Source organism: Psittacula echo (genome assembly GCF_963264785.1).
Source record: "Psittacula echo genome assembly, chromosome: 1".
Lineage (NCBI taxonomy): Eukaryota > Metazoa > Chordata > Aves > Psittaciformes > Psittacidae > Psittacula > Psittacula echo.
The window spans coordinates 122146133-122171556 of record NC_137735.1 but is presented as its reverse complement, the minus strand read 5'-3'; the positions used below and the strand labels follow the sequence as shown (position 1 = coordinate 122171556).

The following is a 25424-nucleotide window of genomic DNA, read 5'->3' as shown; positions in this document are numbered from 1 at the left end:
AGTGACTGATGACAGGATAGAGGACCCAAAAATTCAGAAACAGCAATCTTCCAAACTATCTTTAAAATAAGAAATTACTACTAAAAGCACAGAATAAAAACCCCTTATCACTTCCAGCAGGAAGAGGTTGAGATAGCTATTTTATGTAGAGCTAGTAACTTTTTAAATAGGTGGGGTTTTTAACAAAATTCAATTCAAAATAACAAAACTGTTGCATTTTATGAATTACCTTTTTTATAATTGAATTGCAGCTGCAGTTATAAATTGCTGTTCATTATGCCTGAGATTGAAAGTCTGTGACTTATTTCTAGGTATGAAAATGCTTTTGATGTTTGATAATCTGGCAAATTGTTACTTCTTCCCCAATTTGAAATTTATCGGCATTCTTCCAAAACAAGAGCATGACAAAACTGTGAGAAATGTTGGCACCTTGATTTTACCTAACTACTCTAGCCCTTCTAATGCAGTTATGTCTTACTTGCTGACTCTTTCAACTGAAGCTAAAGGAAATGATGATGAGGAGGAAAATCCAGTACCAGTATCTGGGTAATTAGTGGGTTTTGTATGATGAGGTAATTTCTATTCCCTTGTTTATGACTGAGAGTAGAGAAAAGATTAGCTTTGTAGAAATGAGAAGCAACCGAGTCATTATTTGGAGATGGAAATGAGTATGAGTGAAGGGAAACAAAAAGCTAGCAAACAAAGGTATTATAAAATTAAAAGGGAGTGTAAAGCACTTTCTGCTTCAGATTTAGTAAGGTATCTGCAAAGCTCTTGGCCCTTTTGCCATATATTGAAACTTGAAATAAATGACTATGGACAAAGAAACGCAAATAGGATTTTCTTCCATTTTGTCTGTAGATTAATGGAGTGTATGAAATCACTGTGAATTGAAACAGTACTTTGAAACAGAAGAAAGCTTTCATTAGGGGACTTCAAAGCAACTACACCTGGAAAGCCTGATTGATTAAAACTTTGGTTTGTGTCAATATGCTGTCATGAATAACGCTTACTTTACATGTTAATATTTGTGTTACAAATATAGTTAGCACATCTTACAAGCTGTGAAACGTATACCAGTGAGTGGCAAAGTAGTATTTGAGGCAGTAAGGACTCATAAGAACTTTGTTTTCTTTGGAGACATGGCAGTGGATGAAAGAACAGTATTTTCAGATCCTCTGCTCAATCTGTACATGGAGAGAGGATAGTCTTGTTTTGGATTTGTGCAGTGTTTATTTTTTTCTTATTTATATAAAATGACACTTGGCATTTAAATAGCATTTTTCATCTTCAAATTAGTTGTGCAAGCACATGCAATTAATTCTTTTAACACCCCTGTGGAGTAAGTAAAGTTAATATAGTCTTGCAGACATTAAACTGGGAAAGATGAGTATTTTGCCATGAGCTATCTATGAAGCCTTTGCAAATTCAGTTTTAGAAAACAGAGCTTTTCTTGATTGGAGATAAATTTTCTTATCATATTTTGTGTGTGTTTTGTGATATTTTGTCTGAAAGGGAAAAGGAATGCACATTTTGGACCTTGTTCTGTCTCTGTGTAGTTACGTTTTACGGAAATGATACAGTAGCTCTGATTCAATATTCCATGTAAATATATTATGGGGCAGCTTGGCAAATCTGTTTGAAATAGCCTAAACAGTCTTTAGATTGCAGGTGCTGTGCCACATCACTTGGAAAGGCCTTAATAGACAAAGAAATGTGAGTGTGGGTTACAGCCATGAGTTTGTGATGAGCTGTGGAAACGTGAGGGCTCTGAAAGCTCATGTTAAACATCGTGAACTGCTTTCATGCTAGGTATTCAGTATTTTGTAGTAAAAAGTAGTAAAATGAAACTCTACCACATTGTTTTTGACATTTAGAAACAATGTTAAGAAGTCAGATTTCTGCTTCTTCGTAAGTATAGGATGTAAAGAGTTTTTTTCTCTTTATATTTTTAAATAAAAACATTTTAAGACTATCTTTGAGGATGTATAGTTGAAACAGAACTGAAACTGAAAATTCAGTGATAAAATTCTACAGGTATAAAATCTCAGCCAAGAGACATGTTTCCATAAAATGTTTTTGATCATGTACTGGGGGAATTGAAGCTACAGAGTATGCAAGTGTAGGAGGCGTAAATTGGAAATATTTGGTATGTCCTGAGTGTGAGCAGGCAGAACTATGGGAAGATTGTCCGTGGTTTTTGTTTTCATGGGAATAGCTACCTTATCCAGTAAGGAATGGGTGTCTGCAGCAGGAGTAGGACAAAAAGAAAATCACACAGTGCTTACTACATTTACTACATTATGGCTGCTGAAAAAGAAGGTTATAGTGTGTGCACGTTGTAATGAGATCTTGGATACTCTGTGACATATAGTGTGATTAAATCTACTATTAGGAATTCCCCAAGTTCTGTTGCACAATTAATTAATATACTCTATCACTTTTAAAATTGTTCCTTCTCTGTGTCTTAACTTGAAAACATGCAAATGCTGTGATGGTAATATTTTTATTAAGACATACTATTCTTATGTAATTCCACATAGGACTAATAGTTATACAAATCTTATATTACAGCTGTACAAACTTTATCACTGTATTCAAAAACTGTATCATTGAATTCAGTGTAAAAAAGTATGAATCCTAGTTAAGTGTACGTACTGTAATGTACTTCAGTTAACTACTTCCTACCACAATTGTGTATGGGGAAGAGTTTATTAATCTGGTCTCCAAGCAGCATGACATGTTCCCCAGTCTTCAGTTTCTATTGTGTTGTCCTGGCAACGTTCTGCAAAATCTTCTCTGGAGTATCTGGAAACATGGATTTTGCAGCTGAATTGTTAGCTAATCTTTCCAGGTTTCCACTACATAACTGTTCTTTAGGTGAATTACCTTGTCAGTCTAGACGTTCATCTCCCCACGGTTGACAATTGGATTACAGATTTTGTTCTTCGATCATGTCCTGCTTTGTCCCATTCAGAACCATGCAGATCAATCCAGTGCATTGCTTTCATATGGTGACATTTTCAGAGGAAGAGGCAGCAGGAAAGGTAAACTAAACAAAGAAACAAAGGGTGGCTGTTTAATTTGTACTAATTAAAGTAAGGATTTTTTTTTTTTTTGAGGGTTTTTGTTTTGTTTTTTTTTTTTGAGTGCCAGAAGTTCAGTTCTGAACTTAATGGAGCCCAAGAGTCTGGAGCTGAGATGAAAGATACGTAACAAATTTCTTTCGAAGTCCAGGCTCCTGGTCTAGGTTGTCAGGTGGTGCCTTAGTGTAGATCAGTTCATGCTTTTTAAAGACGTGTGTATCCTGTAAATAGTAGGATCATGTTTTTTATTAGTGGAAGCTGATATCCAGCAGAACAGTTCTACAGAAGTGGGAATTACTCTGCAGAAACTTATGCAGCTCTACCAGCCCTGAATTACAGAATTCTCTGAGCATAATTTTCTGGATAACTGAACTTACAACAGGTATCCATGTAGAATAGGAGACGAAAAGTGGTCATTTATCATGTCTCTACCTGACGGCTTGCATTCTCTCCTTAAAGTGATGAACGTGGATCATTTCAGTCATAGTTTGTTGTTTAGTAATCAGACCTGTGAAGATGTGGACTGACTGTATTAGTTACAGTAGCCTGTCATTCCTTCAATGTCATGTTAGAACACCCTGTTTAAATAAGTTTTGGTTGTCCTTATTGAAGGAGAGAGAGGTGGAAATTCTTTTAGGGGCCATGGGCGTTGCCAGTGCAGAGACTGACCTTTCAGTAGTATGTAGCTATCTAATTTTGTGCAATGCCCTTTATCATTAGCTTCAGAGAAATGAAAAAGAACAGAACTTTTACATATTTATTTTGTCTGTCTGGTCAACCTGTGTCAGAATCCAGGAGCCCTTTCCTAATTATTCCTGATGATTGGCTTCTCTCTTGAGGTTGGAGTAATTACAGTCCTTGCAATTTTTATCTGACAATAATTTAACTTAAAGGAGTGACATGGATTTAAATTAGGATTTGACACTCCTGTTTTCTAACAAGCCAAGCTTTGAGGGAGCCAACCTGTCTCTTAAACCTGTGAAAAGCAGTTGTGCCTCTCTTTTGCAGTATTCAAGTACTACCACTCAGATGTGGAGGAAGAGTGGGGAAACATGCCTCTCCTCATGTGGGACGTTTGATCCCTCAATCTGTGTGTACATCCCAGAAATGTGGTATAGTTTCAGAGAAAAAATACCCACAGCCTCACTGTCCTTCCACCCAACCTTTTTGTGGTGTTGTTGCTAAAGGTGTTTCATTATGATGTAAACTGTTTGGGCCTTTAGATGTGCAGTCCCATCGAACATCAGACTTACAGAAGTTTCTTAAATGAGTGTGTATTTGGAAATGTGATAAAATCGCTTATTTGTGAAAACCTTACTTTGGAGCACTGTGTTTCTGGGAGGGTAAAGAGGAGAGGGAAACACTGAAAACTGCTGGTGCTCAGAACTGGGCATTTGATTGGTGTAATCCTTGTTAATCTAATGGTAAAATACTGAATTACTGCACTCATGCTAACACAGTTTAGCATCTCCATCATATATGATGAGTGACACGACTTAGTAAAATGGCTTCTCTACTCTGTTGCCTCTGTAGCATTTCAGTCTTAGTCGCTTATACTCATCTTCCATTCTTAAATTTACGTGAGTTTTCTCTGCAGAACCCATGTGAAGATGATTCTCCTTTAGAAATTTAGGCAGTAGCTGCTTAGCTGAGAAAGTGTTTTACAGAAATGTCTTGTTTATTACTACGTACTGGTTATGTAGGTGTCGGGTGTGAAAGAATGTATGACTGGATTATATACATATTCTCTAAGGTGCTTTTACTTTGAATGAATCGTTATAGGTGCATAGGTTTATTGTGATCTTCAGTGCTGTTCATTGTCTCCTCCATTTCATGAAGTGTGTTTTCTCCTCTAAAAATGTTTATCTTTTGACGTTTATTTCAGATGTGCATTTCACATGTGTCCTGGGTTCAGCAGCAGCAGTCATTTTTTCTCCTTCTTAGTAGCTGGTGCAGTGGTTTTGACTTTCGGCCTGGGAATAATACTGATAAAGCCGATGTTTTCAGTTGCTGGTCAGAATGTTTAGACTGACCAAGGACTTTGTGAGTCTTATGCTCTGCCAGGGAAGAGGAGAAGCCGGGAGGAAGCAGGGACAGGACACCTGACCCAAACGAGCCAAAGAGGTATTCCATACCACAGCACGTCATGCCCAGGAATGTAACTGGGAGTTACCCGGAAGGGCACGTCCTCTTTTCTGTCGGGCTCTTTTCCGGCGGGCGGTATCGTATTCTCTTCCCTTGTTATTTCCCTTATCATTATTATTATTGGTGGCAGCAGTAGTGATTTGTGTTATACCTTAGTTACTGGACTGTTTTTATCTCAACCCGTGGGAGTTACATTCTTTCGATTCTCCTCCCCATCCCTCTGGGGAGTGGGGGGGGAAGTAGACTGCGTGGTTCTAATTTACGGCCTGGGCTTAAACCACGACAACATGGCTTTCAGTTCTCACATGCAGTTTGGGAAATGTGCCATGTTGCAAACATCATACTGGGTTGGAGACGGCAAGTGTGTTGTGGTTTGAAAAACAGATGGATCCCTTTTGTTTTTATTTCTGGAGTTGGTTGCAGTGTGGGCTTAAGTCAGTAAGCACAATAGGTCCTTCTAGTGAAAAGAAGACAAAGCATGCACCTCTGTTCTTTAAATTGCTGTGAAGGTTCTCTTTTTCTCCTGACTATACTCTTGTCAGCACCTCCTCTGGGCTGGTAAAAAGCCAGTATCTGCTGTGCCAGTGCCACTCTGTCTCATTTGCGCTGACATTTGCTAACTTAGAATTGATAGTATGGATGTATTAAGCTTTTCTGTTCCCATTTGACTTCAGTTTCTCAGTGGTTATTAATCTTAGTCTTTCCAAATGCAGCTGGGCACGTGCATTAATATGAATGAAGCTTTATAGATGTTTTCCTCCTTTTTAAAATTTCATTGATGTGGTTTAGATGACTGAAAATAAAGGAACTGTAAAGCAGTCTTAAGTTACAGAGTTCAGCCATCAACAATGTTTACTGTGCACTGAATAAGCAAATGAAGAAGAAGAGGAGGGGACACCATTAGGAATGGGTATGCTAAATACGAATAGAGCAGTCTCACCTACCTGGAGGAGACAAGCTGTGACAGCTTCTCCAGTCTGTGTGTTTGTGAAATTGTTACAGGTTGCTGATCTCCTTCTCATCACATGGCAACTGCTTTTTTTCATTGCTCACGAATAAAGAGAATGAAGTCCTCATTAGTGTAAAGTAGATGATTTTCCTGGTGATTTAAGGACAGAAAAGCTAGTAGTAAGCTGCATGGATCTGGTGCATGGAAGGAATGAACCTTTGCAGGATTCAGGGTTGCCCAGTAAAGATAGAAAGAGAACAGGAGCTCCTAAAATGTTAGATGCTGATAAATAAGAAATATGTGAATGAGAGTAGTAATTTTATCTGTCTTTTCCATCTTGGCACTGTCACTATCCATACAATATATTAAGACTCCCCCAAATGATTAAACAGTAAATGGTTAGCACTGAGATGTGTAATTACATTTTATAATCTCCATTTATCTCTTAGCATTTCATCATGTCTCAGTTACGATGTTACAGTAGGAGGAAAATAAAAAGTTGAAGTTAATTTTTAGTCTGAAAATATATTATAATTCAGTGCATTACCCAACTTAATACATCTTTAAACATGCCATAAACATGCCATGTAACGTCTTCAAAAAAAGACCAGAAAACTTTGTATTGTCCTTTGGTTGTCTTGGCTGTCATTTTGATATAGGCAACTTATAAGATGTACATTATAAACTACCATTTGTAGGCAAAAGAGCCTGGTATTCTTACAAAAAGAATGCATAAACTTCTGGAGCTTTATGACTAGCTTGCCAAATTGTGATAGCTGAACTTACTTTCTTCTTTGGTTTTAATATTTGTCATGGCCCACCAACCTGTAACTAACCAGTTAGATCTTCTTTATGGTTAAATTTTGTGCATTTATTCTGGAGATTTTATTTGGATGTGCTTTGAAATATTCAGAGGCCTTCTGTACATGTACATTATACCACAAACAGGATGTTTTCTGTGTTTGGGTAATATTGTGAAAGGGAGTCTTGGGGGAATTTTAATGGGTTTGGCAGTTGATTTTGTTTTCAAATGAGTGTATTGAATGTAGCAATAGAATTATTGCACAAGAAGTATTAAGCCTTCACAAGTGTAAGATGTAATCATGGTAATAGATGCTTTATTTCTAAAAGTACTTTGAAGCATTTAAAAACACTTAAAGAATTGCTGGTTTCTTTTCTGATGTTAATATCTAAGAATAAGCATGGAAAGTCAGGTACTTCAGAAAATACGTTAGTTTATAAGCAAAATGGATTTTATTTTGAGGTTCAGGCTTCAGATTTTCAGATACCTTTAGCTTATTTTGTGATTTATTTTTTTCCCCACTGTGCTTCCGTACTTTCACAAGAAATGAGGGAAATGCTCTGCTTCTGGCTAGCTGTACTCAGCTGTTCTTGTGCACATATTAATATAGCTTCACAGTCAGGATAATACGAACATCACAATTCCTAGATAGCACAAACAAGCTTGAAACTGTCATTCTCAGTGCTGTATATGGGCATAATAACATGGGAATGCTTGCCCATTTATTTGAATATGAATATACTTAAATTTGTGCAACACAATACGATGCAGTGTTTGCTTTTAAAGATTCAAAATAGTGTCCCAGCTGAGGTGAGAAGCATTGGCTGATACCACTGCAGATTAGGATCTGATATAGAGTTAAACCAACAGAGTAACTACATAGATGAATTTTCAGATATCTGTTTGTTGCTAGAGCTCTCTTTAAGAAAAATGGCCTGGCTTATGAAGGCACTTAATGTGTACCTGTGTTGCAGCTGACATTTAAAAAGTAAAGTGATATCCTAAACCATGACTTAGACTACATGGACAAATTGATTGCAGAGGAGGAAGTACTTGTGATACTATTTAAATGAAACATACTGATATAAATAGCTCAGCAGTGGTGGTGTGTAACGTGTGTGATTTATGAATGGTCAACTTAGTGAAACCACCAGTGAAAAAGGGAGTGGAGCATTCTTCCTTCATCTCTGGCACTGCGTTTGTGCCCTTGCTGTTAGGCCAGTCCTACCATGCATGTGGCCACATGGCAAGCAGGATCAGAGCATTGATTTAGACAAAAACTAAACTGGCTGAAAAAAAGATTTTTCTTTTCTTTTTTTTTTTTTTAGATGTAAATCAGTTCAATCCAACTCAATGTAAAAACGAGGGAAGAAGGATCATGGGACTGTCCAGCCAAGATGTTGAGGAATAATGAGGCCCCATAATTATCTTCACTGATGTGCATTTAAATTAGCTTAAGTCAGCTGCACAGTGTCCAGTTGTGCGTTTTAATTACAAAATCATCCTTCTTCATATAATGGATAATGAAAATGAATATGGCTGTCACATCATTGTCCCTTTTAGCTACTGCCTGTGCTGTCTTTCAGACAGTAAGCACTTTCTGTGGTGTCCGTAGTGTATGCCCCTGATGTTGATTGAGCACTCTTGGTGCTACTGTACAATAAAGAATATAGAGAATAAGGAGAGCTTCAAGTGGAAGTGAATACTGAACAGCAAGAAGTCATAACCAGAAAAAAAGGCAAATAAGCAGATTTTTGTGCAGCACTCTGGTCCTGTTGTACAAATACATCTGTACTGGGGAGTCTGTTTAATTAATGGATATTTCTGGTTTTGTTTGTAACCCTTTAAAATATCGTTTGGTTCATTTCTTATTGATATCGCTTTTCTGTGTTTTCTGAGTCAAGTTTCTACATTGCAGTTTCTGAGTAGAGAAAGTTAAGCAGTTAAGTAGAGATTTTTCAAGGCTCTGTGTAGAATTTAACCCAGTGAGAAAGGTCAAATTTAATTTCACTTGGAGGTGAAGAAGAGGTGAAAACCACTTGTTTTTCCATGAAGCTTACAAGTAACTTGTAGAGGTTTTACACTCTGTTCTTTAGAGATGAGCAAACGTGTTTTGCAGCCATCCCATCAAGGTAATACGTTGTTCTGCTCTGCCAAATGAATGTAGTCTAAACTGTAAGCAGCATGATGGACAAGGTCATGTTTCAGATGTGATAGTCTCTCTAAATAATATTTGAGCAAGAATGTCTTAACTTAAATTCTTTCCAATTGGTTTACTTGCATATTCTCTACCTTAGCTTCACTTAAGTTTGTGAGAAGTTGATAAACTGCTTGTAAAACAAGTTCTTGAAGAGAAATCATTCAACTTGCAAACATCACTTAAAATTTGATACTTGTTCTGAGTTTTGCAAAGATATACCACTGCTACTTACCATATTTTGGCATTCTGTACACTCCTGGTATTTATTGTGTTGAAACTGCATGTACTTAACTCACAGAAAGGTTAAGTTAAGAATGCAGTCAGGTGGAGGAAAAATAAATGATAATTGCCATCACTGTTCAAAAATTTTTCCGCTGCATCCGTCATACTCCTCAGAAATAAGGGGTGAAATGAACTACCAAACGGTACATGAGGGTTTGAAGTTGCACTACTAGCCAGCAAAGCCTTTCACAGTTTAGGATGACATATTGTCTTTAATCTAACCTAATTGTGCGTAATGTGTAACTTGGATTTAATTGCTTTCTGATAGTTGGAAAAACTGAATCAGGGAATCCTTAAGAATTTACAGTTCCCCAGATTCTTTAGTCACTGTTGTTTTCTTGTGGCTCTGCCCACTTTTCTGTTACAGTTTGCTGCATTACCCTGCTAAATGTATTAGAATATCAGAATTTTAGTAAATATAAGTTGTCATTAAATTTTACTCCATTTGACAACAGACTTAAGCAAAAGGAAGAGAAAATGAATAAAATGGATGGGGAAACTAATGGTAAAAATATGATAGAATTGAACACTAATTTTCAGTAGACTTTTGGAAGATGGTAAAAGTCATGACATATCAACGTATGCTAACGAAGGGGGTGCAGTTGTACCATGGACTTTTATGGCAGTCTGCCAGCTGACAGCCCTGCATCATGCATCATATTGCATTGGGATTGTCCAATCTGTTCTCCTCTGTGCCTTCTGGTGCAGTGGATTATAGTGGCTGGGTGTCATCTCCTTATTTTAATGTTGATGAATAATTAGCGTCAGGGTATTTGTAGTTAAATAGCCAGCACTAGCCAGGTGTACTTGGTCTTTCTAAGAAAGACATTAATACTGTATCATGTCTCGTGTGCCACAATGGAGGTTTTCAAAGAGTGGAGATCTCTTCCTTGGAAGAGATGAAGAAAGCTTTATGGCAAAATTATACAATGGATATTTTGGACTCCTTGCTGAAACCATGGCATGGCTGTACTGTCCAGAGGCTAAAACAGTTACCTGAAATTATCTTCCAAGATGAAAAAGCATAAGACTAAATTGGTGCTTGAGCTACCAGCCTGCAGCATGGCTGTTTAGACAGAATTTATCAGGGTTAACAGTGCTAAGTCACAAGTTGTGAGTGAGGCCACCTACTGCTAGTGCAGTCAGAGACTTAAACCTATTTGGGTTTTCACAATGAAGAGCTGCATGGGAAACTGACTTCTTTGCAGTGATATGCTGGAAGGTGAAAGGAATGAAGTCTGTATGAATACTTGATGCTCTTGGCCCTGAATCTGCAGTACTCTCCCAGTACATATTATTTCTGTGATGTGTTACATTTGGTTTTATTATAAGGAATATATTATAAGGAAGCAGTATGGTATGCTGTGGTGCAGATTTTGAGTGCTATAATTCATCTGGTACTGTGGTGTTCTGTTCCTGGGTGCCCAGTAGCTGTTGCCAGACTGGAAAGCATGTTGATGTTACTTTATTGAATTTTTAATTTCACTCTTTCTGGCATAATTAAAATGACCACAGTGTGGAGGGAGCAAGTGCAAGGAGTCTTTTCAGAGCTGCATTCTTGCTCTGTGGGTGGATTTTCTGCCTAAGCTTTCTCCCTTCCATAGACCCTACTCTCCAGTTTATCAGTGCTGTCTTCTGCTGTAGTAATTTCTTCAGTTCCCCTCAACCAAAATGACAGCTTTGCCAGGAGAATGGCTCAGAACAGCACTGCCATACTGAGAACTTAGTGTTATTAATGTGTATGTTAATGTATGAAAATTGCTCCTTTTTCTTCTCTTTTTTTGTCTCCTCCTATATAACAACTTCCCACCTCTTTTGCATGTTTCCAGTGTCTATCCACGGCATCCTAAGAAATTCAAAGCATACAGCCTTACATTACTCATCTAGTGCAGCCCAAACTCAAATATTAATGTCAGAATGCAGTGTGTTTTCCCTAAGTACATCCTGCCAGAAAATAAAGTATTTCAGCAGTGTGACAGTCTATTATGCTGAGGAACATGAGACAGTCTAGAAATTATAATGTAGCAGGAATGTAAGTGGCACAGGGCATTTTTCATATTTAAATTCCTGGGTCATTTCAAAACTGTTTATTTTGGTTGAACTTGACTGTTGACTGAGAATGAGCAAGACAATTTTGAGCACAGAACTTACTAGCTGTTGCTCTGCATCATTTGGTAGAGCACAGCTTCTGCAAGTCAGGCACATGGGTAGGTGGCAGATTTCTCATAAATAAAGTCAGGCGGTACTCCTTGTTACTTGTTAAGAGAGTGCACTTTTTTTCTTCTGCATCAGCAGCATCTTCTCTGACATAAGAATTGCTTTCATAGGCTCAAATGCAACAAAAATGACTGTATCAGACTATTAATTAGCTGCCCAGTATATCTCAATAATATTTCAATATCTTTAAAATCATATCTTTCGCTTACATGTAGAGTGGGACAAAATGAAGAAGGTCACATCTTTGAATTTCGAGGGCTATTTCTTTACATCAGCCCTTATCCTGAAAGTAAAAATGCAGTGAGAGACTTGAGACACTTTAACAGCTATGATTTTAAAATGACCTCTCAGTAATTCTCTCTTCCAAGTCTCAGTGAAGTCCTTTTTGTTATTCTCAGATGTACATTCATTCCATTATAACTCAGAGCAGATGCTGAATGTAGCTACCAGACTAGTTACGAAACATTGCTCTTCTAGATAGCTGTTTCATTGTCACATTATAAGGTGTTATGCAGAGAAGAACTTTGTTTTATGATCCAGTTGTCCCTGAAAAGCCTTCCATAGCCAGAGGGTGGGCTAAGTTACTAGCGTAGTGAGTGGAGGGTTAGCACCTAAATGCTTGACAGGAAGACAGATTTACTGTTCTGTTCCTTATGGTAAAAACATTGAAGTTTTTAAAGACTTCAGGATTAGGGATCTATCTGGACACTGTACATTAATTTCAGCGAATCTATGACTTATAAGCAAGTGAGTGTCAGGTCAGGGATGTCCATTTGTACATTCAGAAGCCTGCTGTAAGGGGTGGGTGGAATGCAATGCCCAATTGTCAAGCATCTGCATACAGGTCCTGACTTGAATTGTAAAGAAATCAACCGTAATTGAAACCGAAGATTCTTAAGCAACTTTATTTATTGGAAATATATAAAAGGGCCAGACAGTACTTGTATTACACAAAATTGGTAAAGGTTATTTCTCATCAGTACTTATTTTTCTGTATTCTTCTGAACAGTGATTTCTTTTCAGCAGGATTTTGAATTGAATTCTACTTTTAAGTCAGACTATTTTTCTGTGATTAAAAAATCCTGTCCTAGAAAGGGGTTGCTGTTTCCTGATAGTTTTGGGAAATTGATATTTCAATCCAGCATCCTGTTGGGAAGATACAATAGATTTCCCAAGACATGTACAGCACAAAGATTCCCGTCATCCTTTGACAGTACTCCTTTGTGCTTCTTCATTGTATGGGAATCTTTAGCATTCGGGAACTGTTAACTGAACACAAAGAGGAGATGCTTTTGGGATTCCCTCTCTGAATTAATATCTGATCAAGTACAGAAAAATTTAATTTTTTTCATGTGTCTAAGAAGTCTTATTGACCCATGGGAAGTGAATGTACAGCTTGGAGATTAGAGCACTGGGTAAATATGAAAATGATATATCCACTGGTAATTGAGAAGATAATAGAAGAATTAGCAATTAGAGAGCTATTCACAAAGTTTTAGAACTTGTGGTTCTTGTTTAGAATAAGTGGATTTTCATTCAGTCTTATTCACTGTTATCCAAATAGCAGGGACAAATACAGACAAATTAGTATGATGAAATTTCCTTTCTAGTTTCTATTGTTTTCATTAGCTGTGTATCAGAGAGTCAAGCAATCAAACCTAATTTTCAGATATTTCAGATTCTCTCTCTTCCCTCAAGGTTTTTTGGTTGAGCACTGTTGATTGGAAATATTTGTCAATTCCCAGTTCATGAAGGTGGATGCGTCAGGTTAACAGTGATGCTCTGTTCCCTACTTCTTTGTAGCAAGCCTAATTACTATGTTTTGGTGATAGGAGAACACCTTTCTCACCTGATCTGTTAGATAGTATGCAATATGTAAAGTAAGACATACTCCGTGCTACCACTTCTTCTCCTCCAAACACAGTCAAAAAAAGAAGCTGTTCCCTGCACTGTCTTTTCCAATTCACCATTCTCTAAGAAAAAAGCCATTTTTCATTATGTTCTGGGGAGAAGTGGAAAAAAGTCTTCAGTACAGATACTGTGCAGAAAATGAAGCTTCCAAACTGTTGAGTAATTTTCAAGTTTCTTTTCCTGCAACTTTCAGTGTGATCAGAGATGGGACATGTTAGATCATTTTGATACTGTGTCACCACTGTAATTGTAGCTTGGGTGTTCTGCTTGTTGGAATAAAAGATCAGGATCTGTGATTGTGTGGGAAATGGGCATCATGTAAAAGAAGGAGCAGGGAAAGATGGTGAAAAAAGTAAGCAAACCTTTTAGTGTGTCTTTATTAGAATTGAGGCTTGATAATTCTCATTCTGTGTCCCACAGGTGGTGTTAGGCCCTAGCTTAAATATGCTGTTAATGCTAATTTTCAGCTATTCATTAACACCTAATGTAAAACCACCACAAGTTTCTGTAATTTTGATCTTGTTCCTGCTTTTTTTAGCACTTGAACAGTCATTTAACAACACCTGAAGTGACAGACAAATGCTGTGGAAGGTTAGAACATTCACAGCAACAACAACTGTAATTTCCTAATGCAAGAGAACTGAAAACAGTTTTGACCATACTTATCAGATATAAATATAGAGCTGAAGACAAACCCACTTTGTTGTGGTGATACTTGAGGGTGGTGTAGACCATGAATTGCAGGCCAAGTAGCCTGAGACTTGGGACATCCCCAGAATGATAAAGCCACATTTTTAAAGTCATAGTATCATACTGTGTTCCTGCTAATATTTACAACCACCTACACTTTGTTTTCTGTGGCTCAGACTTACAGCAACATTAAAAGTATTTTCAATAGATTTTTTTTTCCTTTGAGAAAAAGAGAGAATATCAACAAATGCTTTTGTTTTTTTTTTTTTTTTTTCAAATTTAGACTCTGTTACATGACTTGATAGTTTTTATTCCTTTTCTATAAGAACAACTCTTGTAGTATAAAAATACTGTGTGAAACTGAGTTTTCTTAAGAAAAAGAGGAAGGTGGGGAGGAAGGAATTTCTAGCTGCCTAATTGTGAGGATAATTAGGAAGGCAAAGACATTCCAGGTGATATTTGTGCTGTCTCATTTGGAAACTTCGAACGAGGTATTTTATGTTGGTGCTTCAGAGGAGACTCCAGACCTGCCTTCCATCCAGGGAGGAAAGGCACACAGTGACAGTGTTCAGTTTATCTGTCCTCAGTTAGATGAATGAATATCTTCCTAAGATTCAACAAACAAATATCTTTTTATATCAACAAAGAAATTTGTCACATTTCCTCTGGCTTCCCCCCCACCAAAGCCCACTCCAAAATGCTGTGGTTAGTAAAACTTTTAATGTTTGTGGGTGGAGAAGGAGAAAACATCTGAATTATGATCACAAAAATCTTGCAGCAGTTTGATTCCTATTCCTTAGGTTGTTTCTTCTGAGTTTATTTTGGCAACACTGAAAATTTAGCTCTGGCATTTCTACCCTGTTTCTTTTTGAGTCTTTTTGTTATCTGAAGTATTTCTCACCAAGAAGTAGTTCTCACCAAGATCTCACCAAGTGAGATCTCCAGGATTATAAAAGAGGTATTCCTGACTTCATTATTTACAGTAAATTTTGTTAGGCACTACCTCTTCTCTGATCTTCCTGAACAGTATTGTCATGAAAAAGATTAGGCATTTATTCACCTTCCAAACCTCTGAATGTGGAGCTCCAAAATAGAACAACAGACACTTTGATATTGCTTTACAGGGGTAAGATAATCAACCAAGAATGGATTAATGTTGTTTTCTGGAATTCATTCTTCTCAAGGATATTGACTTGTGAAACAACCTTTGGAAGTACATCTGCTCTACAAAGTATTTCTGTATCAAAGTATTTTCTTACTGGCATGGTATAACCTGATACCCATAGCAGAATAAACCACAGGTGTAATGAAGAAATGTGTTTATTTCTGACCCATTTCTATATGGGATGAAAAATGTTCCATTTTGAAGAATGCAAATTTCTGTGATGGACTTTCATTAGGTAATACGTAAAAGCTCCTGAATTCTGAAACTTCCATTATTTGTCTGAGATTTTTTTTTAATCTATTATTTTGATGTGCTGAGCTAGAAGGCAAAACTTAGAACTAATAAATACTTAATGACACTAAGAACAATCTTAACTAACAGCACCTGTGTTCTCTTAACAGAATCTGGTTCTGCAATTACTGCTTCCTGTATTGGTTTAGGGAACTCTGCAACACCTCCACCCGGACAGGCAGGAAAACCTGTGCCAGGATACAATGGTAAGACTGTGCTAAACTTGCTAGTAGAAAAGGATATTACTTATATTCCTAAGTGAATTCTCTTTAATTTTCATGCCTTGTAAAGAAAGCAAATTACGGTCTTGTTAACACATTTTCTTCCTTCGTGTAACAGGAAGCTCTGCTTTTTTGTGTGTTGTGGAATGTGATTGTGAAGAAGAAATTCAGAGTTATGTTCAAGAAAATTGATTAACTACTCCTGCTTTTATTATATATTATATATCCTTCTATGCTGGATATAACAAAGATATGAAAAAAATTCTGTGCTTCAAGGCTTTATTTACAGTTGCACTGTTTTAAATGAGAGCAGCAGTAAAAATACTATTGGCAAATAAGGAAGAGAAAAATAATAGCTATCGGCAAAAGAGGAAATGATAATTAGACAAATAATTGCTACAACTTGAACTTTGAGTATTCTGTTATACCCGTATTTTCAGTTTTCACAACTGTCGTGGTTTAAGCCCAGCCCGTAAATCAGAACCACGAAGTCCACTTCCCCCCCCACCTTTCTTCCCTCCGCTTCTGGAGGGATGGGGAGGAGAATCAAAAGAATGCAACTCCCATGGGTTGAGATAAGAACAGTTTAATAACTAAGGTATAACACAAATCACTACTGCTACCACTAATAGTAATAATGATAAAGGAAATAACAAGGAAGAGAATACAACCGCTCACCAACCGGTACCTTGCCCCCACCCCACAGCGATACAGCCCTTCCGGGAACTCTCAGTTCTACATCCTGGGCATGACGTGCTGTGGTATGGAATACCTCTTTGGCTAGTTTGGGTCAGGTGTCCTGTCCCTGCTTCCTCCCGGCTTCCCCTCCTCCCTGGCAGAGCATGAGACTCTCAAAGTCCTTGGTCAGGGTAAACATCGGTGTTATCAGCCCTGTTCCCAGGCTGAAAGTCAAAAACACAGTGCTGCAAAAGCTACCAAGAAGGAGAAAAACTGACTGCCACTGCTGAACCCAGGACAACAACCTACATAGTTTTCCTTTGGGAGATGTACATCGAATAATTATGTCTCAGAGACACATCGATTAGATTGATTAGATTTTAATCCATTAGATTAATTAGATTTTTCATTCTTTACTGTTGAGGGTAGAGAGGCATTTGAACAGGTTATCCAAGAAGGTTGTGAATGCTCCATCCCTGGCAGTGTTCAAGGTCGGGTTGGACAGGGCTTAGAGCAACCTGGTCTAGCAGGAGGTGTCCCTGCCCATGGCAGGGGGCTGGAGCTAGATGATCTTAAGTTTCTTTCCAACCTGAACCATTCTATGATTCTATGATTTTCTTTTGGCTGTACAATTTTATATGAGCAGTATTCTTAAAAGCATAAAGAAAACTCTGACTGAAGTCTGTGTCTTCCACAAAGAAGTCATAGTGAACTAGTAAGCAGCTTGGCAAGGATATAAATCTTCTATTTGAACTCATCTCATACTTTTTAAAGAAAATTAGTCCGTTTTCTGCCTTTTTTGTACAGGTACATATAATACAGGGCTCATATTTAAGAGAATTTTAAGTACATTATTTTTCAGTACTTGTGGAGCATTTTTATTTCCAGGTGGGAGATATGGTAGGCTATGGACAAACATTAAAAGGATGACCTCTTATTGTCTGGAAGGTGTTTGCATTCAGAGAGTTCAGCTAAAGGATTAAGAATTGAAAAATATTTTCATACCTGAGAACCTTGTTCTTTAACACAGTTTTCAATAATTATTTGATGTCCAAAAAATAATTACATTAGAAATCAAACCATCTTAAGGAAAAGTCCTCACATCGTTGGGCAGAAAGAGCTAAGCTATGGGTTTTTTTCTAATACATGCAAGTGGAAGTGAACATTAAAGAAAATACTAATTTTCAGCAGCTCTGGGTTCTGGCATTTACAGTTACGGTATGAAGACAAGCAATAGCTTAAAAAAGAACATTAAAAAAGCCAAAGCTGTCAAGTTTGTCCACAGTTGTAATAAATAGGGAAAAGTGGAAGAATGTAATTGCATTGCATGTGCTATCAGATGATAGGCCTAGAAAAAAGTATGAATAGCAAGAATATAAACATTTCCTACAAATTCTTTTGAACATTGGGCCTAGTGTAAGTGAAGAATTTCTTTAAATAGAATGAAGGAAATGACTTTAGCTTGCCCTAAAACTGAAACATGAAAATGGCACTAAAATTCACTAAAGCTTTATGAAAACCTTTACTTCTTTCAGGCCAATTATGTCCTGTAATGCAGCCATTTATAAAGCAGTGGATCAGTATTGGCAGCTTTCTAGCTGTCACCCACTTCTGTTTTGATATTGTTTTGCTGCTGTTACTATGTTAATTAGAAGAGATCCTTATGCCCTTTAGAAACTGGATTGTGTATTTTTAGATTGTACATGCAACTGTTAATGGTTTTGAACATAGCTAAATTATGTTGTATTTATGCTGCAATATGAATAGAAAGTTACAAAATCTTTTTCTTTTCTTTCTTGTTTTCTTCTAATCACAGCCAAATTCTTTCCTGCTACTATATTGCTAGAATAAACTGATTTCCTTGCTAAGTTTTTAGAATATGAAGAATAAAAGCAGTATTTAGCTATGATACCAAAGTGCAGTGGCAGAAATCCCATTTAAAAGTGAATCAAGATACCATACTGATTTCTAGCTGTTTTCTTAAATCAGACATTATATTGTACATTCTGTTTGATCTACTTGATGTCTTACAGATAATTTAATTGCATTGTTTTCAAACTGAGGTAACACCCCCTTTTGAAGAATTAAGTCAGTTCTTCAGTAATTCAGGGGTGAGCAGTAGATCTCCCTCCCCCAAATATTGTATATTGAAATACACTGCTTGCAAGAAGGACAATAGATGTATGATTATTTGTAGTAATTTAGATCCAGCTGAACATTGCTTTCTTTGCTTTGGCAGGTTTCAAAAAGCGTGATTTTAAATCAATGTCTGTTCAGTCTGTCAAAACCTTCTCTCTGTTTTTCCATGGTTTAGTCATTTCACTTTATTTAATTCCATTTACCAAGTTGCTATCTGTCGTTCCTTCCTTATACCTGCACCTTCAGATGGAATGGTTGTAGTAGATTTCCCAGATGACTGCGGGGAAGAGGCTGTTTCAGGTGTTTTTCCTCAGAAACCTCAGTACCAGGGTATGATGCTTCCACTGAAAGTGATGGACCAGTGTCATCCAGGCAAAGGGCTTCATTGGAAGTTCTGGACTCTTTGCTGTACTCTGGCATTACCCTGCTGTGCAGCTTCGGGAGGTTCATGAGCTACTTTACCTCTGTGCTAGATTAGAATAAGTCATGTCAGATGGGGAGCATTTTTCTGGGTCTCTAGACATACTACTGCTAATGGTATTTCTCATATTAACTGGGTTAGCCTCCAATATTCTTTGTTGTTGTTTCCTACTCATGTTACCTGCATGCTTTTTTCCCGTATTGTCATGTATCTTAATGGTCCTTTGCTATTTGGAAGTTTAAATTTTCCACGGTGAAGGTGTCTTGTTTTTCAGTTCTCAGTTTTATCCGTTTTGGGTCTTTGTGCTATTTCTGCTCCCAAAGTACAGTATTATTTAAGACTTTTTGTACTTCAGGCTCAGTATTAATAAGGTTAAAAGATTATCCACTTTGGCATTCCCAAATTACTTAATTCCTTTTGTTGCTCGGTGTATTGCCATTCTGAAGTGTGACATAATGAAGAAAGACACTGTCCTCCACCTAAAAATACACTAATCAGGAGTTCTTTTCCTATATTTCTTTTTTACAGTTATGATTCTGGATGAAAATAAGGAACCAGTGAAGGCAAAGACTTTAGGAAATATTGTGGTAAAGTAAGCAAGCTAAGTATCTTACGGTTAAGAGAATCTTCCTGCATGGGTTGTCTTTTGACTGAAGTTTCTATGTATAACACAGTAATTGAACTAATGAGGACTGAAAAGTATGTCTGTCTCTGATATTGATATCAAACTGTTAGAACTTTTAATGTCCATTAATATTGAAAGATTGAAAATCACAGATGAAATTGTATGACTGAATGAGTGTCTGTTGCTGGTTTGGTTCTTTTGTTAGACAGCAAAGTTTACCATTTTCTTAATTGCCATCTGTTGGCACAGGATGAAGCATTTCTGTTGTGATGTGTGAGCAAGATACTGAAACATTCTCTTCACTACTTATCTTTCAGTTTAGTGAAACACTACAGTGGGGCAGATTGACATGCTTTGGTTTATGGGTGTGATGCTGCCTCCTCTTTCACTGTCTTTGAATCCCAATTGATGTATATTCTTAGAGAGGGAATGTATGTTGTCTCTGCCTGTGCTTTGCATGAAACACACAGTGTTCAGTTAGGGTAGTACTTGAACAAAATACGTACAGGAAAAGACTCCAGCAAAAAAAAGAAAGAAAGAAACTTCAGCTTTGCATCATGTGGGTGATTTTTAGTACCATTGACCAGATTCCTGTAAGATGAGTCCCATAAGCTTTAAAATTATTTTCAAAGTAAGCTTTTCTTAGATAAAGGGGCCTCTGTTTAGATAACACCGTGAACATTGGTTAAATTTATCTTACCTTCTGCTGTCTCACTGCTGGCAGAACATTTCCTTAGTTATGTAAAGACTGATAGACTAGTGCTTGCCACAGCACGTGCCGGCTCTGTGTTCTGGATGTTTCATAGACTTTTAGGCAAATGGCATTTTCCTCGGACAGATACTTGCTTTGTGATTAACACGCTAGCTGTAGCCACCTCCATCTTCAGTCACAGAAAATAGTTCTGAACACTTCCAAACTGCCAGCAATTACAGGACCTGAAAAAAATGTGTTCGTCCACTGCTTTTGTGGTAAAATCTGGGAGAGCTTTGGTAGCTCAGAGTCTTTGCTGCTTATTTAGATGAATGAAAGAAAATATCAAGACTAGCATAAACCTGAAGTGAATTGAAATTCTGTCAAAAGCCAAAAGATTGGGACAGATGTAGCGATTTTGATGAGCTGTTAGACAGAGAACTTGGCTGAGGATTGAGGCCATGGCCACATGAACTGGCCATAAAAGCTCTGGACACTGGAGCTTGCTGGAGACGTACAGGCTGGCTGGCCTCATAGTGCTTGCTTGAGAGTCAGAACTGCCAAAGCGTGGGGTTTTTTTTTGCTCAGCTGTACTAGTGGTTTAATGTAACTAGGCCACTGTGGAGACTGAGGTGGTATCACATGAAGTTATTGTACTGTTTGACACAGATGAGTGCTTCCAGGATGAAGTTTATACCCTACCTAATTTTCAGCACCTTAGGTCTAAGCCACCAGGACACACAAGCGTGTGTTTAAGTACACACGCAGTCTTCCCTGGATCAGCAGACTCATATTTAGACATAGTTGTCATGTGACACGTATAAGATTGTGCACTCATTCCATTGCTGAGTGTGAGTAATGAAAATTGCTCCAGCCTTTAATAAAGACTGTGGTTTGCGTGTCTGTAATGCAAGACAGAGTGAAGGGCCATCTTTCAAAGCTCTCTCATGCCTGATACCTGATAAAATGTAGGCTTGTAATCAATGAAGATAGAGAAGGGTACTTTGTAAGAAAATTGATCCTAGCTTTCAGCTAGGATCAAATTAATAGCCTTCCAGATGGGCTCATGTCTCTCCAGTGACTGCAAGGGTGGCATGGCTAGCTTAGGGTAGCTGCCTTTTGGTTGTCTGCCAAAAGAGAAGTGAAATGGACTCCATCCTTAGCAACTCTGCCAAACCAGCTGAATGATACCTACTAAGAGGTACTGTCAGTATATGTGTGCATATGTTTGAGTCATTACTATCATTTCAGTGAGAAACTGAACATGAGCCAGCAGTGTGTTCTCACAGCGCAGAAAGCCAACTGTATCCTGGGCTGCATCAAAAGGAGTGTGACCAGCAGGTTGAAGGAGGTGATCCTGCCTCTCTACTCTGCTCTCGTGAGACCTCACTTGGAGTACTGCAGTACTTGCATTTCTGGTGTCCTCAACATAAGATAGGCATGAAGCTGTTGGAGCAAGTCCAGAGGAGGGCCACGAGGATGATCAGAGGCTGGAGCACTTTCTGTGTGAAGACAGGCTGAGAAAGTTGGGACTGTTCAGCCTGGAGAAGAAAAGGCTGACTGGAGACCTCATAGCAGCCTTCCAGTATCTGAAGGGGACCTACAAGGATGGCGGGGAGGGACTCTTCATCAGGGTCTGTAGCAATAGGACCAAGGGGTAAAGGGTTCAAACTTAAACCCATTTAAATCTGAACTTTTAAGAAGAAGTTCAGGTCAGATATAAGAAAGAAGTTCTTTACTGTGAGGGTGGTGAGGCACTGGAGCAGGTTGTCGGAGCAGGTTGTCCAAGCAGGTTGTGAATGCTTCATCCCTGGCAATGTTCAAGGCCAGATTGGACAGGGCTTAGAGCATCCTGATGTAGCGGGAGGTGTCCCTGCCCATGGCAGGGGGGTTGGAACTAAATGATCTTAAGATCCTTTCCAACCCAATCCATTCTATAATTCTATGATTCTATGATTAAGTGCCTGTCAGGAGTAGATATTACTGTATTAGATGGTCCTGTTTGCTGTTATTGTCAAACTCTTAAAGCCAGAATTTATCTTCTGTAATGTGGCTCCACATTTAGGCGTTTATCTTGAGTGATTACAAGTGTGTTTATCTATTGATTTTATTGCTGGTTTTGTTTTGGTTTTGTTTAACTTGCCCAAGCATGACTTTTGCTGCAGTCAAATAAATTGTTAGGGGTAAAAGGGGAATTCTTGTTTTGTTTTGCTTTTTTGCATTGGATTATGCAAGAACGAGTAATGGCACAGGGACATTATTATTTTTAGCATGTCCATATTTATTGCAATTGGGGGGAGAAAAGTGGGGAAAGAAATTACATTGTAGCATTAGTCAATATGAAACCAATTCTAAGGTAACTGTCACCCCTCTTTCCCTTCCAGCCTTTTTTTTGACTTAATCTTTTGAGCCAATAGGTTCTCTTAAATTCATTCTCCATCTTAACATAATACAAACAAAAAAAATCCCAAAACCACAAACAAACAAAGGGGAAAACAAACAAGCAAACAAACAAATAAAAAAAGCCCAAACCAAAAGAAAACGAAAACTCATGAGGTTGGGCTTGTGTGAATTGTTTCTAAATTTACTTGTTGGTTTGTTTTTTGGGTTTTTTTTGTGGAAGAATCTTTGAACATGAAAGATTATGAAGATTTATTCCAAAGTGAAAATTACAATAGGAATGGCTTCCATTTCCCTTAGGAAAGACCGATCTGATTTAGTGACACAGTTTTGCTGCATTGTTCTGACCTGCCTGTGATTGATGCACACTTGAAAACGTGTGTGTGTGTATGTAATTGTGATTAGCCGTGACAATTTTCCAAGTTTTCTGTTCTTACAACGAACCTTAGCAAAGAGAAGTCCCATTTAAATTCCAGTGCAGTGGGAAGCTCTGTTTTCTCCTTGTACATTATAAAGATTGCAAACCCGTAATGTTCTTTTATGAAGCAGTTATCAGAACTTTCTCATTAGGTAGCATTATTCTTTATATTCACTCACAACAGCACGAGGACTACATTTACTTTATGCTCATTCTAAATAGAAAGTAATGGCTGCCAGTAAATTTCCATCTAGACGCTAGTTACACTTCATCTAGTATTTGTATGGTTCATTTTGTGCGTAATAATGGAGGTTTGCAGGATAAGTATTTACAAATTTGTTTTATCAATCTCCACAGAATCTCATAAATATTTCTGCTTCATATTCAGAAAGAGATGAGACAATGTAGTATAATAGACAGCAATTCTGCACTGTTTTGGTTGTGTTGTCTAAATTGCATTTAAGAATGGTGACTGTGTGCGAGGCTCTGCAGGCCATTAATATCGTGGGGTTTTTTTTTATTTCATCAATTTGGGATTAGTGGGGAAGAGAGAGGAAAATTATAACGTTGAAATGATTCAAATGACAACCCACCCCATTATATAGGATAAAATAATGCAAAACTTCATATACAATGCTGTAAGACTGTAAAGTATTGAAAAATAATATTTATTCATGAGGTTTATACAGAAAGGGTCATGACAAGTTTACAGGTTTTTATCATTTTAGATTTTAAGTTAACTGAATAAAAATATGACAGGAATTTTTAAGCAAATACTATAAAGTTAGTATGCTTTAGTGGAAGAGATGTTCGGAAATAAGCAACTCATTCACAGTTTCATGGTTTGTGGTACTCTGCTCAATCTTTGTACAGTATTTAGAGAGCAAATAGATGTTCAACAAAAAGGATAGTCATTTTAATATTTCTTATAATGCATTTTAGAAAAAAATCAGTATCTATGTGGAAGTCTGAAGCAATCTAAAGCCAGGAATGTAATCAAGATGCATAACAGAAATGCTAAGCAAGACAGCTTAAAGGGTAATACCTTGGTATCCCACTGAAGAAAGTAAAGAAAAATCTTGTAAGACTTGGTGGGTCAACATTTGAGCATTCTAATTTGGGATAAGCATATAAGAAAAGTCACAGCTCTCCTTTATGCTCTTCCTTTTCCCAGGAAGAAAAGTGGTTTCAGATAGTGAAAACAAGGGGAAAATCCACCCGAAGCCAAGAGTGAGAGGTGAATGGCCTTAGCTCTGAAGAAATGCAGATAGAAGCTACCTGAGATGCCAAAATAGCCAATGAAGATTTAATCATTTTATAGTCTCAGTAATTAATGTTGTCCATTTTTCTTGTGATATTTTTCTTGTTTCGTACTCTGTGACAACCCCAGGAAGGACATGTAGCAGACCATTCTGAGTGGCTTGGCTTCAGGGAAGGTTGCTTGAGGGAGAAAAATGCTTACAGAATCATGTGAAGCAAGTGTGTCATCCTGCATAGACCACTTGCAACGTGTTCCTTTTAGCAAAGATCATACAGTTAGGAATAGTGAAAATTTGCTAGATTTATAAGATGCAGAACTGTACCCTAGAAGGCAGTGACTTTCAAAGGAACTTTTTATGTTACAGTGGATAAACCTCTGAACACCTAAGACCTGCAAATGAAAGCTGCTAGTGCAACTAAGCAGGCAATATGATTCTTTGTTATTCAGTAGGGAAAACTGAAAAGGAGCTATTATTACTGTCTATGGATATGATGTTAGTAAAATCATTAATGCATTATGTTCAGTTCTTATGTCTGTATTTCAAAAGCCTATGGATAAAGTGACTAGTTTTTAGAGAAAATAAGAATGGGAGTGACTACAGTGCTGGAAAGCTTGGCTTAAACTTACACTGTAGCTTGTGGTATGTAGCTCATCCAAGATGAGTTAAATAAGTTCATCAAGGTCAGGAAATTCCCCCAGGAAAAGACATCTCTGAGAGATGGCTGTTTAGTCTACCATAAAGAGATTGTAAGCTGATGCTAGATATATTGTGATGAGAAATAAAACATAGTTTTAACAGGGAAAGTATTAAACCATTGGGACAAATTCTTTG

General features: G+C 37.6%; 1 protein-coding gene across 1 annotated transcript in view; it reads left to right on the top strand.

Annotated features, from left to right (window-relative positions):
• ACSS3 (acyl-CoA synthetase short chain family member 3) overlaps window positions 1–25424 on the top strand; it is a gene marked incomplete at both ends in the record, with an annotated part of 92839 nt that overhangs the window by 57226 nt on the left and 10189 nt on the right. The window contains 2 exons of the mRNA XM_080624119.1: window positions 15849–15944; window positions 19726–19789. Of these exons, the coding sequence (XP_080480245.1) occupies window positions 15849–15944; window positions 19726–19789 (160 nt within the window). The remainder of the gene's footprint in view (window positions 1–15848; window positions 15945–19725; window positions 19790–25424) is intronic.